This window comes from Podarcis liolepis, assembly GCF_965112155.1.
Source record: "Podarcis liolepis genome assembly, chromosome: 6".
NCBI lineage: Eukaryota > Metazoa > Chordata > Lepidosauria > Squamata > Lacertidae > Podarcis > Podarcis liolepis.
The window spans coordinates 3,336,946-3,355,152 of NC_139559.1; the positions used below are offsets into that span (position 1 = coordinate 3,336,946).

The window sequence follows — 18,207 nt, forward strand, 5'->3', positions numbered from 1 at the left end:
CTCTTCCCTCCCCCTCCCCTTGTATGAAGATCACCCGCTCTGAGACCCACAGCTAATTCTCCCCTGGCCTCCTCGTTGGCCCAAGTAGGACCAATTCAGCCAGCTAGCCCTGGGGATTATCTAATTGATTTTTGAATTTTATTGCCATTCATGTTTTTATACTGTATTTTATGCTGTCTTTATAATTAAGTGTTTTAAATTTGTTGTTAGCTGCCCTGAGCCCAGTTTTTGAACCGGGAAGGGCGGGGTATAAATTTAAAAAAAATTATTTATCTCCCACCCGAAGTGCTCAAGAGCAGCAAGTTTTGCCACTCGACAGCCTCCCTGACCAGATATCGCAGCCCATTCAATAGTTACTGAGTGTAGGATTCGGATCTGGTGAAAATAGCAGCAGTACCTTATTCACAAAGTAGAAGACTGCGTAAATCAACACATAGAAGGCAGAACCTCCGGACACTAGGAAAGTCCTCCACCACCATCGGTAATCCTGGCAAACGAAGGAAAGACATACAGCATCATTCTGCCAGCACTCTCAACAACCCTCGCAGGTGCCCAGTGTGTGGGCATCCACTGCTTTGCCCACACAAACTCTGTGAGTGGCATGCTGTGACCAAAAGCATGCAGGTTTGAGATCTTCAGGTGTGGTGGGCAGTGGATCTGCAGCCCAGGACAGGGGGAGAGCCAGGCTGCTTTCATCCCTGCGGTTCTCTTCAAACTAGGCAAGACTGCAAGCTGAAGCCAGACTCTCCAGACACGTGAAAGTGTAAATTCTTCCTTGCAGAAACACAAGCCAAAAACCCTCCTTGCACACAGTAAATTAGCATGCCAGGGAAAAGCCGACTTTCCTCCAGGATATGCTGGCTTTCTTGTGCAGTTCTGGAAAAGCATTACTGATCAATTCAGATGAATATATTAACTGGCTTGTATACTTGAGGACAGGAGCTCTGTCTCTCTGCCTAAATCTAATCCATGTTTCCTTTTGAGGCACCTTGCAGAACTGGGTTCCATTCCCTGCAACCCCCCAACGACAACCCCAGGATTAATCTGTTCTATTACCTCTGCACAGAGCTGGAAGTACACCATGACGATGCTGATCTGGGAGCAAGAGACCACGAGGATGATGAACACCAAGAAGAGGAAGCCAAAGAGGTAGTAGAACTGGTTCTCCCAAATTGCCTGGATGCGAGAGAAGAAGATGTGCACAAAGGAGGAGACATGAGTATGGTGGGACAGCTCTTGATACACAAGAAGCTTATCGCTCCGCAGAAAAAGGCAGCGAAGCAAACCTACATCACAAACCTCTAGCCAATTCTCTCCACTTTAACCATGGCTTTTCCTCAAAGAATCGGGGGATTCTTCAATTGCTTGTGTAACCGAGTTGGCTCTAGACAGGTCTCCCAGAACTAAGTTGCATTTTCTGTTCTGCTGGACCATTTCCTCAGGAGAATTGTAAGGGATCCTGGATCCGTTCTACACTCATGAAAGGCATCTCTGTCTTGCACCCATCCCTTCTTGCAAGGCATTCCCCAATTGGAGACAGTTAAAGAAGCAAAATGTTGCAGCTCAATATCTGGGGCTGCCACGACTGATACTGGAAGCCTCTGCAGGGCCACATCTCAACCTAGAGTGCAAAGCCCAGAAGACTTGACAAGGAACAGCAAGCATTCTTCATCCTGTGCACACCCACCCAAAAACACTCTTGTTCTCAGTGCTATTTTTCTAGAAAAAGTGGGGCTGGAGCTCACCATTAACTTCTCCCTGGTTTTCTTAGAATAGCAATGGCAACCACTTGAGAGGTGCCAGATCTGAGCTGAATAAAAGTCCTGTTTGTTCTGACAGACCCCATCCCAACACCACTCTTTAAAAGGCATATGATGCATCTCTCTGGAAAGCCCATGTTAGAAAAGAAGAGAGCAGCAATGGCGCTTACGCTGAAGATGAAGAAAAGTTCAATGAACATGGCTCCGAAAGGCAGAATTCCAGCCATAAGGATCCTAAACATGAGAGACAGAATTTGGTTACTGTAGGAGCAGCTGTAGATCCAAGTAATGCTAGTTAGGGCTGCACACATTGCAAACCTAAGAGCAGGCCAGCTGGATAAGACCCAAGGCCATCTAGTCAAGCGCAGTTTCTGGCAACAGCCAGCCAGCCGCTTCCAGGAAGCCCACAAGCAGGGCCTGAAGGCAACAGCTCTAGGCTGCCTTTCCTCCCCCAGAAACTAGTATTTCATTCGGTTACTATGGGGAGTGGCCATCCGTAAGTCTATGTTCTCATCTATTCCAGCTCTGGGGCTGTAAGAAAGTTAGGAAGCTTCCCTCGTACCGTCAGCATTTTGAGCCATCCAGCACAGAGTTGGTGACAAAACTGACAGACAGCAGCTTCCTGAACTCTGTAATCCAAGATCCTTTCAACAGGACATGACCCGGACTGAACCTGGCATCACCTGGCTCCAAAACATATGATCTGGCACTGAGCTACAGTTTCCATCTTGTCATTTTCTGCCACTCAAAGTGCCTGAGCCCCACCCTGGTTGGCTGCAGATGATCCAGCTGACTGGGGTGCTGGTGGTGGCAGCAATATAATAATAATTTTTTCTTTATACCCCGCCCTTTCCGGTTCAGAAAACCGGGCTCAGGGCGGCTAACAACAAATTTAAAACACCTAATTGATGCAACAAAAAACAGCATAAAATACAGTATAAAACGTGAATAATAAATTCAGAATTCAAAAGTCAGTTTAGGGGGGAAATCCATCCAATAAACATTAGATGATCACCAGGGCTAGCTGGCTAAGTTAGTCCTATTTGGGCCAGTGAGGAGGCCAGGGGAGAATTAGCTGTGGGATCCCAGAGCAGGTAATATTCATAAAAAGGGGAGAGGGAGGGAAAGAAGGAAGGGGAATAAAAGATCAGGCTAAGTTCAAATTGAAAGCCAGGCGAAATAGCTCTGTCTTACAGTCCCTGCGGAAGGAAGTTAAATCCTGCAGGGCCCCAGTCTCATGGGACAGAGCATTCCACCAGGTCGGAGCCATGACTGAGAAGGCCCTGGCCCTGGTGAAGTCTAACTTCCTTAGGGCCCGGGACCTCTAAACTGTGATTATAAATGACAAGCCGTCCGAGAGGCAGAACTGCTTGCCATCACTAGAAAGCCTTCCCTTCCAGCAACGGAACAACACATCCTTTTAGAAATAAGCCCTTAGACGAAGCCATCAAATTCTGGGTAGCTCAACTGAACATTATCCCAAACCCAGCAGCAGCAGTGCTCCAGCTCCTATTTAGAATCATCAAATCCTAGAATTGTAGAGTTGGAAGGGACCCCAAGGGTCATCTGGCTGATCCACCTGCAGTGCAAGAATCTTTCTGCCCTGTGGAATTTGAACCCATGACCCTGAGAGTCTCACGCTTTACTGCCTGAGCTGGCAGTAGAAGGGCCTAAGGATCTTTCCAAACTTTTCTGCAGCAATTTGCTCACTGATCTCCAAAAAGAAGAAAAGAAAAGAGCTACCCAACTGTCCTTTGGCCCAGCTGCGCAGGAAAGGGTTTTCTGGGTCACTCACCCGACGAATCGATTCATGTACCACCTCTGCTCCGGAATCTGCCTTGGAATCTGATTGGTCCGCACAGGATTGTCGTAAGGCTGCTTGCGAAATCCAAAGTAGTATCCCAGGTAGACTAGGGGCAAGGAGATGCCGAACCACATGCAAAGGAGAGCCACCATGGTGGGGAAAGGGACCTGAAAACGGCAACCCAACGCTTAGAACGGGTGGCTGGCAGAAGGTGCGGCAATAGCTGAAGGGGACCTGGCAAGGCAAGATGTACCTGGAGCCCCCCCCCCTTTGCCCCAGAGCATCAAGACGGAAGGTTCGCAAGGTGATACTATGGCCTAGCATGTCTTTAGAGAAGGAGTGGGGAACCTTTCACAGTCCAAGCACCTCATTCCCTGCTGGGAAGCCTTTGGGGGACCACATAATAATGGCAGTGAAGCTAGAGAAACAGGTGAGATTATTTTATTTTTTTGGAACAGTTGCCCACATAAAAGCCAGAGGTTTTCATGCACGGCTACAGCCACACACCCTTCTCCCCAACCTGGCAGGCAAGAGGCATTCTTCAAAGACACACTCCCTGCTGGGCAAAAGCACTTGAAAAGACTGGTGCGGCTGGCACAACTGGATCCCGGGCTCTGCACATCTGCCAGATTTGGCCCAGGAGATAAGGATCTGGTCCACCAGCCAGAAAGGGCTCCCTGATCTGGAAGACACCAGATTGGTGAAGGTGAGTCCAAGAGAACCTGCCTGCCGGGGGGGAAATGAATGCAACACCAGGCAGCTAACGCGGTTTCCTAATTCCTAATGTTCAAAATGTGTCCTGCTTGGGTATTTCACAGAATATTTTGGAAAAATCAAGATTTAGAAAATTGTTCTTAAATGTCTTTTTTAATAGCTACAGAAATGGCAGCATCCTCTTGGGGATGGGACCTGAGGGGAGGGAGATAATTTCACAGAATGTATCAGGAAGCTTTTAAGGTCTCGTGTTTTGTTATGTTCTTTTATATTCTGTCGGAAGCTGCCCAGAATGGCTGGGGCAACCCAGTCAGATGGGTGGGGGTACAAGAAACAAATTATTATTATTATTATTATTATTAGTAGTAGTAGTAGTAGTAGTAGTAGTAGTAGTAGTATGTGCATATTGGTAAAGGTAAAGGGACCCTGACCATTAGGTCCAGTCGTGGCTGACTCTGGGGTTGCGGTGCTCATCTCGCTTTACTGGCCGAGGGAGCCGGCGTATAGCTTCCGGGTCATGTGGCCAGCATGACTAAGCCGCTTCTGGCGAACCAGAGCAGCGCACGGAAACGCCGTTTACCTTCCCGCCAGAGCGGTACCTATTTATCTACTTGCACTGGCATGCTTTCAAACTGCTAGGTTGGCAGGAGCAGGGACCGAGCAATGGGAGCTCACCTTGTTGCGGGGATTCGAACCGCCGACCTTCTGATCGGCAAGCCCTAGGCTCTGTGGTTTAACCCACAGCACCACCCGCGTCCCTATGTGTATATTAGGGAAGGCAAAGCATATGAGGAGCTTAAAAGGAGCTAACCAACATTTCTTATGTCTCAGAACATATAAACACACACAAATGATGAATATAAGAGTTAGAAAAGAGTAGACCGAGCCAAGTGTTTCCAGAGAGAGCAAAGAGAGGTGGGAAGATACATACGGCTCCCGACGAGTGTTTGCCCCAGATGAAACAGTTCAGGATGAAGCATATCCCAAAGACGACTCCTGGGTACAAGGTGGCTGTCTGCAAGGAGCAAAACAAGCAGGACTGAATGATGACAGTGGCAGACGGTGTCAGCAAGGCTCATCCAAGGAACCTAATGCAGTTTCTACGCCACTTCACAGCACCAGGCGCAGAAGGCAGCAGCCTGAGAGCCCCTGCGAGAGCCGGTGATCCACAGACCAAGCTATGACTCACAAAGCCCCAATTCAAATTCCAGATCTGCCACAGATTAGTCCCCTCAACACACACTGCCTCAGCACCTGCAACTGTTGGGATGTTCCATTCCATCTTAAGGAACAGACATGGGACTGTTGCGTGTCCCATGTCTGTAACACACACCAGCATTGCATGCTGGCAACTTCCGTTTGTGTACAGCTTTCTGTTTTGCTTTGGGCACGAAGGAGATCAGACATGTTTCCTTTTGTCCTGATCTACGCTGAATAAGCCTGCTTGTAAATATGCTCACACAGTCTCTCCTGCCACTTCTGTTTGCGCAGCGTTTCTCTGCTGAATAGCATGCTCCGTCTTCTAAAGCCTGGGTTGCAGATTTATGCTGCACCAAGGACCGGAGTTTGCGTGGCACACCGGCCGGTGGGCTGGAGCCAGCTGGGGGCCTGCCAATTGCCCCCGTTTCCTTGGGTGCATGCCAACAGCAACATGGTGATAACAATATTGACCAGCCACACGGGATTGTTGTAAAGATTGCAACGGGAGAAGGAGTGCAAAGTCTCTGCACGCTCAAAGGTACTTCCTTTCAGTTTTATCAAAAGGGACTTCCAGTAATAAACACATAAAATTGCTACCGACCTACCTACCTAAAAATGCTAGGAATCATCCTCATCTCAGTTTGCACTCCTGATGCTGTGGGGTAAAAGTCTGAAAGCATCCCAGGAGCAAACAGTGAAGTCCCAGAGCAGAGACTAAACACAAGATTTGATGTGGAGAAGCAGCCAGGCCTTGCCAAGTCAGTCAGAAGCAAAAGCAGCAGGGACCTGCAAAGCTGTATGAGTTATTCAAACAGCCAACTACAACTTATTCATTTAAGGAATCTGTAGTCCTCTCTTCACTCTGGAGCCCCAGGGTGGCAAGCAACATTTTAATGGCAAACACTAATAAAAATCTAGAACAAAATAAATCAATATCATAAAACCCACCAATGATAAATAAAACAGGAGGCGGCAGCAAGAAATCATTTTCACTGTGCCCTTTTTCCCCTCCCCAAAGCCTGATTTCTTCTATTATGCCTGTTTTCTGTTGTAATGCAAAGGTCAGATTCCAAGGCATCACACCCCCAGCAACTCTATCCCGAGGTTATGCCAGGGCCCCCTCCAACAGCCACAGTGGTTATTTCATCATCAGAAACAAATGAGGCTCTGCAGTTTGCCCTCATGCACCTTCCCAAGTCCCTTGGGGTTTGTGAAGATCAGTGTCACTTACGCAGAAAGCCCCTTTCTTCCACCGGTGGCCTTTCAGTGTCCGATAGAGTCGGCCAGCGGAGAAACCACCAAAAACCCTAGTGCAGAGGACACAGAGAGGAGAAGCGGAAGGTTACCTCCCATCACAGGTCAGGCAGAGGGATGATGGCTGACGCAAAGGACAAGCCACACCACTTACCCCATGAACATGAAGAGGAAGCAGGCTGTGGTCATCAGGGCACCTCGGCTGGAAGGAGACAGCATCCCCAGCATGGCCACAACTGAAAGGCAAGGCAAGGAGGATTAAGGCCCACCACTCACAAACCAATACTCCGCTACAGAAAGCCAACCTGCCCCTTGCACACTGAGAAGGGGTGTGTGTGCTTTGCTGAGTATTCACAAAGCACATTTGTTCACCGCGGCACTATTTTTCAAATTTTCTATCCCCACTTGTTTTTTCAAACAGGCTTGAAGTGGGTTAGCGAGCAGTCATGAAAATAATAATAATAATAATAATAATAATAATAATAATTTATTATTTGTACCCCGTCCATCTGGCTGGGTCTCCCTAGCCACTCTGGGCAGCTTCCAACAAAGATGAAAAATACATTAAAATGTCACACATTAAAAACTTCCCTGAATAAGGCTGCCTTCAGATGTCTTCTAAATGTCAGGTAGTTGTTTATCTCTTTGACATCTGGTGGGAGGGCGTTCCACAGGGCAGGTGACACAACCGAGAAGGCCCTCTGCCTGGTTCCCTGTAACCTCATTTCTCGCAGTCAGGGAACCGCCAAAAGGCCCTCAGCGCTGAACCTCAAGTGTCCGGCCTGAATGATGGGGGTGGAGACGCTCCTTCAGCTATACAGGACCGAGGCCATTTAGGGCTTTAAAGGTCAGCACCAACACTTTGAATTATGCTCGGAAATATACTGGGAGCCAGTGTAGGTCTTTCAAGACCGGTGTTATGTGGTCTCGGTGGCCGCCACCAGCCACCAGTCTAGTCGCCGCATTCTGGATTAGTTGTAGTTTCCTCCTTAGCCTGTAGACTCCCTCCCTCGGCAATCTTCACGGAGCTCTGGCCCAATGGTTGCCAGTGGCTTGAATTAATTAATTTTATAATGAATGATTTTAGAATGTTGTTTATGCTGTACTTTTGTACTGTTTTATTGTTGTTAGCCGCCCTGAGCCCGGCTTCGGCTGGGGAGGGCGGGATATAAATAAATTTATTATTATTATTATTATTATTATTATTATTATTATTATTATTATTATTATTATTATTAGAGTCTCTTCTCCCCTGCCCCCTTTTCACAAAGAAGCACCGCCAGGCTCCCCAGGTGGGATACTCACAAATAACAATCAGGATCATGCAAAAGAGCTGGATTCCGGAGCCCAGGAGGGAGCTGAGGATCATGGGATATTGAGGCGGCCTGAACACATCACCGTGTACCAGCTTCCACCCAGATTCCTCCATGGTGTCTTCCTGCAGGGAAAATCGACACACAGGGGGATTGAAATCAAGCCCCACGAAAGGGACTGCCATGTACACTTCTCTCCCCCCCCCCACTGCCACAGAGATGTACAGAGCATGTCCTCCCCTACCCAAAGGATTTTTTTGCAGCGAGTCACCACATTTCACAAAACCTTAAGGCCACCTGGTTACTGCCTGCACCTGAAAAGTGTTTCACCCCAGCAAGGAATGAGAAGGCAGGCCGTTAAGTGGCTAAGCCCCAGTATGAACTCTGGACTAGCAAGGGACTCTCTACCCACATCACTAGCTATGGAATTTGATGCCACAAGACACAGCAGCGCCTTAAAAAAGGGATCGGTCAGGTGAACAGCAGAAAGTGACCAGGTGGCTACTGGACAATATAGCTATGTGCTACCTCCAGGTTCAGCCTTGCTCCAATGGGCTTCCCAGAGGCACCCGCCAGGGCTGCCTTCAGATGTCTTCTAAAAGTCTGGTAGTTGTTCTTCTCTTTGACATCTGGTGGGAGGGCGTTCCACAGGGCAGGCGCCACCACCAAGAAGGCCCTCTGCCTGGTTCCCTGTAACTTGGCTTCTCGCAGTGAGGGAACCGCCAGAAGGCCCTTGGCGCTGGACCTCAGTGTCCAGGCTGAACGATGGGGGTGGAGACGCTCCTTCAGGTATACAGGACCGAGGCCATTTAGGACTTTAAAGGTCAGCACCAACCCTTTGAATTGTGCTCGGAAACATACTGGGAGCCGATGTAGGTCTTTCAAGACCAGTGTTATGAGAAACCCAGTGCTGAATAAAGTTGGATTTAATCCAGCTGAGCTCCTCTTACATTCTCTGCCCATTTCCTTGGCTACCTCCCCTCTACCCTTCTCAAAAGGAGAGTCTGGGAACGTTCTCAAGATGCAAGGAAGGGTCCCCACTCCCTCTCCACCCCACCCCACCTGCCAGCCCCAAGCACATCATGCTTCTCGTACAATGTCATCTTCCTTGTTGTAGTTGGCAATATCCTTCCGGAGCGTCCGGATGATGATCATGCTGAGAATACCTGAAACGAATAAGACCTGGAATGAATGAACTGCAGTTTATTCCACTGAGCACCTAAGCATCTGCAAGCCAGCAGCATACAGGAGCAGAGGGTCATGAGGAGTGATGCGTCAGTCGACACAGAGTCCCCCACAGTCCACATCTGCCCACATGTCCTCAGACAGTAGCAATGGGTTCTCACAGCAAGAATTGCACTTTTGAGTCCCCTACACCAAAGGAGGTGCTGCTGCTGCTACAAGTATTCATTTTCACATTTTCTCACACCTTATGCTAACACTGAGGAGATTTCACCCCTCCCATACCCAAGAATCTCCTGACCATCTCCTGATGATCTCTGCTGACTCTCCACAGAGAAGAGGAGGCGTGTCCTGCCTATTAACTTATTCTGCCCAGCAACATATCTGTGTGTGTGAGAGAGAGTCAGTCAGTCAGTCAGTGTATCGGAGAGAGTGAGAGTGTTAGAGATCCTAGAGATTAGATTGCTGCTAAGAGCAGCTGCAGACTCTCAGTATAGCATTGCTTTATGCTCAGAATACTTAGCTCTGTATATAGTTTTGTACCATAGTTGTAGTTATAGAATAAAAGGAAGATATTTTACAGAGCTGCTCTCCAAGTAGTTTATACTCTGCAAGACTCTGCAAAACTCTGCTGCGCAACGACTGTATTATTGAGACAGTGAATCCGGTGCTCTCAGCTCTAAGCTGTGAGTCCACAGCACTGTGACCTGTTCCTGCGGGAAGGAGGTCTCTGGCGGTGCTACCCAGCTCGCCCAGCCCAGTCGGGGTTGAGGTGCAAGAGTCCAGTTGGTGCACTGGCTCTAGGGCGATGCTGACAAACACACATGGGGCCGCAGCAAAAGCAGAGGAAGTCGCCACTTGGACAGGACCTTGGAGGGCAGGGGGGTTGATTTCAGTGCAAGCCATTCTTTTCCTCTTCAGGGGCATTTTAAAAGTGTCTCTTTCATGGGCTGCCATGTTGGGCAGTGGGGCCCAAGGGGAGGAGGGAAGAAAAGCAAGGTAGCCAAGTAAAGGAAGCCAGAGGGAGCTATACCTGTTCTGGGATATACTCAAGATTAAGTTATAACCCTTGTAACTCCCAGGACTTTATTATGATCACACCAGTGTTAATACATCTCTTTTCAACCAGGTAAACAGCACAGACGCGGGTTGAGAACGCTGCGGGTTGCGAACGTGCATCCCGCATGGATCATGTTCGCAACCCAAGCGTCCACTGTACAGGGTTGTGTTCATATGTCTTCTAAAGGTTATATTCTATTCCATTCCATTCTAAGCAGATAATGCTTATTGAACATATTCTTATTTTTTTAAAAAAAATAAATACCGTATTTTTCGCTCTATAACACGCACCCGACCATAACACGCACAGTTTTTAGAGGAGGAAAATCCATAGGCATGCCACCCGTAGGCATTCCCTCCATAACACGCACAGACATTTCCCCTTACTTTTTAGGAGGAAAAAAATGAGTGTTATGGTGCAAAAAATACGGTAAATAACCACTACATCCCTCATTTCTTGCAATGCTCTCGTTGTGCACCAGGGGGCGCCCCTTCCTTCCAAAATGGGTCAAAGGAAATGCTTGTGCCTCTGCCTGCCCTCATGTAGCAACACAAAATTGCTTGCAGCAGTTCCATCCAGTGCGCAGGACCGGTGAGTTGCCCAAAGACACAGGCATGCTGAGGAAGTGGCACACCATACAGGGTGCAGCATGGACTGTGGCCCTTACCCTACACTGCTTGGCCACCACTGAAGGGAAAGCAAGGCACAAACCGGCCCTGCTGCAGCTCAACCCCATCTGCAGGCAGCAAAACTGAGACACAGGCACCAGGCACTGAGCAAAGACAAGCAGCTAAGGACACTGACGGACACACAAGTTGCTGGTGAAGAAAACCGCAGTGACCAGACCGGGTGCCAGAAGCATTCAGTACATATTTACAACCAGCTTCCAATCCTCCTTGCAATACCCTCACAGTCTTTCAGAGTCTACCTATGAAGCAGAATGAGGAGGCAGAGTGGAACGTGCCCTTCTAGGCCTGAGACTGTGTGTGTACACCAAGGGCTCCACAACAGGGTGAAAAAAGGTGGGCTAGAAACTGCAGCCCTTATGCGTTGGGTTTTCTACTGGCCCAGGGTTTCCCTTTTATTTTATTATGAGGAGGTCTTTCCAAAGTCCTTCTAGATGGGTAGTAGACCCAGCCAGGATCATCGGGCCAGGTGGTGAGGGTAGGATGCGAACCCCAGCCCACTGGACTATTTCTGATTTGTTACTCTTTCGCTCAGCATATCCATAAATGATAGCCCAGCTGGGTCTACACGACTTGGCTAGTCAAGTCTCTATTCCTACCGTATAGTGGCAAGATCACCCCTCCCCACCCAACAAAACCCCCTGGCTTCTCTCTTACCCGAAAGGAAGAACACGACCACGACCGAGTTAATGATGGAGAACCAGTGGATCTGCACGTCACTCATTGTGAGGTAAGTGTCCCAGCGAGAAGCCCATTTGATGTCGCTTTCCTATAGGAGAAGTTTAGCTAGTTAGTAGGTTAATTGAGTTGGTCCACTATTATTCCCACGCTGGAGATTGAAAGTTGAGGCAAAGGGGTAAGTGGGGTATTTGGTTTTCTGCAAATCAGTGCTTTATGAATAAGGAAATAACCCACTGGAGTTGTATTCAACTAGGCTCCACTCAGAAATTAATGGCCCCAAGCGAGCCATGCCCATGGATTTCAGTGGGTCTACTCAGAGCATGACTGGCACTGGATGTAAACACATACACACCCCGCTGCCCAAGAAGAAAGCAAGACAATAATCCTAAAGATCAAGAAAAGATCAGCTCGGCTCCATCTGTTGACCGGGGAAGGGGCAATTGCAGGGAGCTGGGATCTCCTCTGCTCACTTCCCTGTTAGCATGTACATTCAGCTCCAACCAACAAGATTCCCTGGGACTGCAAACTCTGGGCCCAAGCATCAGCCAGGGGTCTAAAGGCTGCTAAGCTCATGCTACAATTCACTTGGCAGAAAGAGGGATTTAAATCTTGTACATAAATAAATAAACAAACGACACGAAAAGGCTAATCACGCCAAATTCCAAAGCAGCAGACTAGGGGACAAAAAGGCACACCAGCCAGAAACGCCCTAACAGGTTCCCCAAAGGCTGAAATGGAGCAGGGCTTTTCACAAGATGGGTGCCACCCCCTAAAAAGCTCTGCTTCTTCAACATGGCGCCCTCCTGAAGCCTTGGACTGCAGCTTCCATCAGCGCATGCTGGCTGGGACCGATGGGAGTTGTAGTCCTAACCTGGGAATGGGTGTTTTTGTGACTCCGTAATTTTTTCTTCGAAGGTGGCACCTGAAGCAAGCTTTCTCCTGTTGAGTCTTAACCTGTGGTGGAGAACCTACTTGTTTTTAAAAGAGATGTACAGGAGATGAAAGGAGTTCCCTTAAAGGCAGCTGAGGCCCTCCAAATCCATGTTCCAACACTGGCTTCCCACTCTTCTTTTAATTAGGGTTTCCCAGCCCTCGGACACCTTCTCCCCACAGTGACCATTTCCCCTACACCAATTCCACCTCCTCCCCTCTTTCTTCCCTCCCCCCCCCCAAATAAAAAACCCGGCCCTCACCTCCCAATGCACAGAGTAGGTGAAAAGCAGCTTGTTCTCCTTCGTGGGGTCGATCTCTTGAGGAGCGGAGTTGGCAGCTTCAGGCAAGACACAGGCACCCTTTTCGTCAGCTTTCAGATCTAGGGGGCAAAAAAACCTCACGCGTCAGAAGCAGCAGCCTGACTCCAGGGACCCAGTCCCTATACAAGCTTGGGGTCCCCTCACCCCCAACTAGCCTCGTGTGGCAATCCTCTGGCTGCCCCTCATGTTCCTCCGGTTGAACAAACGCATACACAGGAATGTGGGAAGCTGCCCTTATAGTAAGACCATTGGTCCGTCTTGCTCAGTCTTGTCTACACTGACTGCCAGAGGCTCTCCAGAATTTCAGACACAGAGTGTCTCCCAACCCTACTAGAGATGCTGAGGATTGATGCTCTACCACTGAGCTACGGCCCTGAGCTACGTATCCCTACCATGTTCCTGCTGCAAAAGCAGCAACGCATGAAACAGTTTTTCATGGAGTCAGACCTTTGATCCCGCCACACCAGAGATGGAAGCCTATGCACCCTAGAGGACTCCCATCAGCTGCACACCCAGTGTAGCCAATGGCCAGGGAAACTGGAGTCCCAACAATTTATGGTTCCCCACCCTTCACTTGCACTGGCCGGCAGTGACTCTGCAAAACGTGCAGGTCCCCTTCTAAGCGATTTCTGTGAAATGAACAAGGCTGGCTACACCTGCCTGCCCATGGGGGTTTTTTTGCCAATGAGTGAAGTTGGAGCTGTGATTGATAAGAGAGTTGCTTTGAGTAGCAGGCAACAGGAATCCCTGGTGTCCCAAACAGCTCCTGTTTCCCGATCCCATTCAGTGCACTTTTCCTGTTTTGTGGGTCCACGACTACAGCCAGCCAGAGAGAACATGCAAGAAACCCTCAAGCATAGCTGTCAACTTTTCCCTTTTTTTAAGGGAAATTCCCTTATTCTGAATAGGATTCCTTGCAAGAAAAGGGAAAAGTTGACAGCTATGCCCTCAATATTGAGCGGGAGCTGCTCCCTCCCTCCCATACCTCACCCCAAACACATCATACAATGGGATCTCCTCTCCCACCCGTACTTTCTTCTCCAAAATGTCCCTCTTAATTCAAGTCCAGAGCTTGGGCCTCCCTGTCAACACAACGCCCTTGCTCTCTTCTCTTACCAGCAAGCTTAATGCTCTGCGGAACGACCTCAAAGCGGACCACCCTGTAGGTGGGCTCTTGGTTCTCTTCCACATCCTCTCTGTGGTAGTAAAGGATGAAGGAGAGGTGGTTGTGCAGGTAGAACTAGAACAGAGGGGATATCAAGAGAGATGTTAGAAGCCCTGGAGGAAGAAAATACAAATTAATTGGGGTGATGTGCACTATCTCTCCAAGTGGTTTGCGGGCTCAGAGGTCTCCTTCGTGTGTTGCACTTCTCCTCAAACTCTTCATGATAAGGGAGTAGAGATTAGAAGATACAGTCATATCTCGGGTTAAATATGCTTCAGGTTTAGCGTTTTCAGGTTGCGTTCCGTGGTGACCCGGAAGTAACGGAACAGGTTACTTCCGGGTTTTGCCTCTCGCACATGTGCAGACGCTCAAAATGACGCCACACGCATGTGCAGAAGCAGCAAATTGCGACCCGTGCACGTGCAGGTTGCGTTCTGCTCGGGATGCGAATGGGGCTCTGGAACGGATCCCGTTTACATCCAGAGGTACCACAGTACATCAAACTACAGACTCACAACCTGCCCTGGGGGTGGGTTCCAGGGATTGTGTGTACAGCTGATATCACATATAGCCAGAACCAGCCCCTGTGCAACCACCCCTACCGTTCCAGTGCCAACACAGTGAGTGAGCCTTGCCCACCATGCAAGGCGGAGAGCATTTAAGCTTTCTGACTTGCTTATGAGGCTCTGGGAGGCGCCTGCTAGGTCTCATGCAAGAGCCTCCCAGAGCCCCAAAAGCAAGCCAGAGAGCTTAAAAGTGCTTTCCGCAGCAGGAAAACCCAGCATGGAAAATCCATCTTGTGTGCATTTAATTTGTGCATTCGCAGCTGGCTAGCCGCCCAGCGTGTTAAGCTGTGATTGTGCAAGTTAAATAACCCATTTAGGATGCTGCCCCCGGCAGAAGATAATTCAGAATTTGGAAATTAGAATAAATTGCCCATCTCAAACCATTGGGCTAATATTTATTTGGCTCTCAAAATCCAGGCTTCCTCTTTTGTATGGGGCGTAACAGGCTGCAAGCCTGTCAGCATTTGGCTTTTTAAAATCCCCGTACAGCACGAAAATCTTTGTACAGCACAGAAGGAAAAGCTTTAGGTGCCTGACAAATAAACAGTAATTCCCAGCTCTCACACATTCACCAGTCTATGTGTCACCTGATCTCCAGAGGGCAGGAAGGAGAGGGCAGGCTTAGTGTCCAGGCAGCTCGAATACTTTGGGAGAGCAGCATGCAGGTTTGTGGTAAACACCGCCTGAATTTTCCTCCCTGTCACCTTTCAGTTTCTGGTATGTGTGCACATGCGCACTCAGATTTCCATACAACACTGACAGCAAAGTTCAAAGGCCTATGATTGGTACATTCAATATTACAATGCAAAATAAAGTGTGCTTTAAAGGGAGCTGCTGTGGTCACTGCTTTATTTTCCACAACAACTGAAACAGGTGCCTACAAGTAAAATTCAGAGGGTCCGTGCTGTTGTGGCGCCCCTGAACCATCCCCTCCCTTCTCCAGGCAAAAGCACAGGTTGGAGGATGGATGGCGGCTAACAGATTGAGGTTGAATCCTGACAAGACAGAAGTACTGTTTTGGGGGGACAGGAGGTGGGCAGGTGTGGAGGACTCCCTGGTCCTGAATGGGGTAACTGTGCTCCTGAAGGACCAGGTGCGCAGCCTGGGAGTCATTTTGGACTCACAGATGTCCATGGAGGTGCAGGTCAATTCTGTGTCCACGGCAGCTGTCTACCAGCTCCACCTGGCACGCAGGCTGATACCCAAGCTCTAGTTAACTCCCGCTTGGATTACTGCAATGCGCTCTACGTGGGGCTACCTTTGAAGGTGACCCGGAAACTACAACTAATCTAGAATGTGGCAGCTAGACTGGTGATTGGGAGTAGCCAATGAGACCACATAACACCAGTCTTGAAAGATCTACATTGGCTCCCAGTACGTTTCCGAGCACAATTCAAAGTGTTGGTGCTGACCTTGAAAGCCCTAAACGGCCTCAGTCCAGTATACCTGAAGGAGCGTCTCCACCTCCATCGTTCTGCCCGGACACTGAGGTATAGATCCAAGAGCCTTCTGGTGGTTCCCTCGCTGCGAGAAGCCAAGTTACAGGGAACCAGGCAGAGGGCCTTTACAGTGGTGGCGCCCGCCCTGTGGAACACCCTCCCACCAGATGTCAAAGAGAAGAACAACTACCAAACTTTTAGAAGACATCTGAAGGCAGCCCTGTTTACGGAAGCTTCTAATGTTTAACAGACCACTGTATTTTGATACTTTGTTGGAAGCCGCCCAGAGTGGCTGGGGAAACCCAACCAGATGGGAGGGGTATATATAATAAATTATTATTATTATTAACCTCACCTTGCGGCTGTCCATGAACCCAAGCCGATAGCCATGCTCAAACTGTATGTCTTTCTCCTTGTTCTTCTCTTCCTCCTCGCGGTTCGAGTAGAACTCCAGCCGCGTGGCCACAGGCAGGTTGTCAGCGATGCTGCAAAGATAAGCCCTTGAGTCAGAACGACTTGCCCACTGCTGCCACCCTATGCCTCCTTGACTCGCCATAAGTAAGGAGGACTCCCACTGAGTTGCTCTGTCTCATGCGCAGAGGACAGAGACTCACAGGTGGACATAGTATTCCTCCTGGATCCGTTCGGCGATCAGCTTGCTCGCTTCCTTGGTCAGGGTTACAGGCTTGCTGGGGGATTCACACAAGACCTCGCACTTCTTCTCAACGTTCATGAAGACCTGGAATGGCGTATTGACGATCCGGTCCCCTCTAAGGACCTCACCTGCAAATGAAAGGCAGGCAGGGAGAATGAGAATGAGAGAGCTCACAGCAGTGAGTGGCAGAACAAACCCCCAGCCTTCAAACTTTGGCATCTCCTTACGGGATCCTCGCTGTGAGATCACATTCATCCGGTACTATACCAACTGCACTGGCTCCCGGTGGAGTACAGGATCAGGTTTAAGGTGCTGGTTTTAACCTTTAAAGCCCTATACGGCCTAGGACCCTCGTACCTACGGGTCCGCCTCTCCTGGTATGCCCCACAGAGGAATCTACGGTCTGCAAATAAAAACATCCTGAAGGTCCCAGGCCACAGAGAGGTTAGGCTGGCCTCAACTAGAGCCAGGGCTTTCTCGGCTGCGGCTCCAATCTGGTGGAACGCTCTGTCACAAGAGACTAGGGCCCTGCGGGAATTGACATCTTTCCGCAGGGCCTGCAAGACAGAGTTGTTCAGCCAGGCCTTTGGTTAGGGACCAGCCTGACTCCCTCCTCTGGCAACCTGCACAGAACTTTGCTTAACGGTTGCCATTAATTTGATTTTAATTAATTGTTATAATGAAATGTTTTAGAATGTTAGATTATTTGATTGTTTGATTATTTAGTTGTTGTTAGCCGCCCTGAGCCCGGCTTTGGCTTGGGAGGGCAGGATATAAATAAAAATTATTATTATTATTATTATTATTATTATTATTATTATTATTATTATTATTATTATTATCTCCTGCTGTTAACATCTCAAGCTAACAGCTGGAACAGACTCTACTGGGCAAGATTAGGAGGCAGGAGCCTGTGGCCTTCCAAAAGTTTTTGGATTTCGATGACTCCCATCAGCCACAGTCACCTTGGTTAATGGTCAGGGATGATGGGAGTTGCCCTCCAGCAACTTCAGAAAAGACACAGGTTCCCCATCGCTCTTCCAGATGGGCCAATGGTCCGATTCAGGACAAGGCGGCTTCAGAGGTTAAATCATCCAAACACACCAGTGGTTCCCAAAGGGGATGGGACCACCCCTGCGGGGGGGGGGGTTACCTGGGAGTGGCACTAAGAGGCAAGTGGGTAGCAGGAGGGTGCTGGGGGTGTAAATGGCAATCGTATTTTGCATAGCTGGTATCACCGAATCCAGTTCACTGCTATTGTTGAATTAACTCAGCTAAATAGTTTCAACTGGATTTGGAATAAATGTGAAATTAATTGTTACTGTTTTGAATTTTAGAGTGTTATTATCTTCCTTAGCGGGTCATGCAAACGGCCATTCTGAATAATGCTTTTCCTAGGATAGAGGGCACTGGGATCACTTTATAGAACCAAGGGGCGGTGGCCCAAAACAGTTTGGGAACCACTGGAATATACC

General features: G+C 48.9%; 2 protein-coding genes across 2 annotated transcripts in view; both read right to left on the reverse strand.

Annotated features, from left to right (window-relative positions):
• The window catches only part of CCM2L (CCM2 like scaffold protein), an 881,881-nt gene that overhangs the window by 778,229 nt on the left and 85,445 nt on the right, over nucleotides 1-18,207 (reverse strand). The window lies entirely within an intron of this gene.
• Nucleotides 1-18,207, reverse strand: part of TM9SF4 (transmembrane 9 superfamily member 4) — a 31,877-nt gene that overhangs the window by 2,572 nt on the left and 11,098 nt on the right. Inside the window, exons 4-17 of the mRNA XM_083507437.1 lie at nucleotides 16,692-16,860; nucleotides 16,433-16,562; nucleotides 14,024-14,147; nucleotides 12,848-12,966; nucleotides 11,631-11,742; nucleotides 9,141-9,211; nucleotides 8,038-8,170; nucleotides 6,887-6,968; nucleotides 6,710-6,785; nucleotides 5,210-5,293; nucleotides 3,556-3,731; nucleotides 1,931-1,994; nucleotides 1,057-1,176; nucleotides 398-487 (exon numbers count right to left, since the gene is read on the reverse strand). Coding sequence (XP_083363563.1) covers nucleotides 398-487; nucleotides 1,057-1,176; nucleotides 1,931-1,994; nucleotides 3,556-3,731; nucleotides 5,210-5,293; nucleotides 6,710-6,785; nucleotides 6,887-6,968; nucleotides 8,038-8,170; nucleotides 9,141-9,211; nucleotides 11,631-11,742; nucleotides 12,848-12,966; nucleotides 14,024-14,147; nucleotides 16,433-16,562; nucleotides 16,692-16,860 — 1,550 coding nt within the window. The remainder of the gene's footprint in view (nucleotides 1-397; nucleotides 488-1,056; nucleotides 1,177-1,930; nucleotides 1,995-3,555; nucleotides 3,732-5,209; nucleotides 5,294-6,709; nucleotides 6,786-6,886; nucleotides 6,969-8,037; nucleotides 8,171-9,140; nucleotides 9,212-11,630; nucleotides 11,743-12,847; nucleotides 12,967-14,023; nucleotides 14,148-16,432; nucleotides 16,563-16,691; nucleotides 16,861-18,207) is intronic.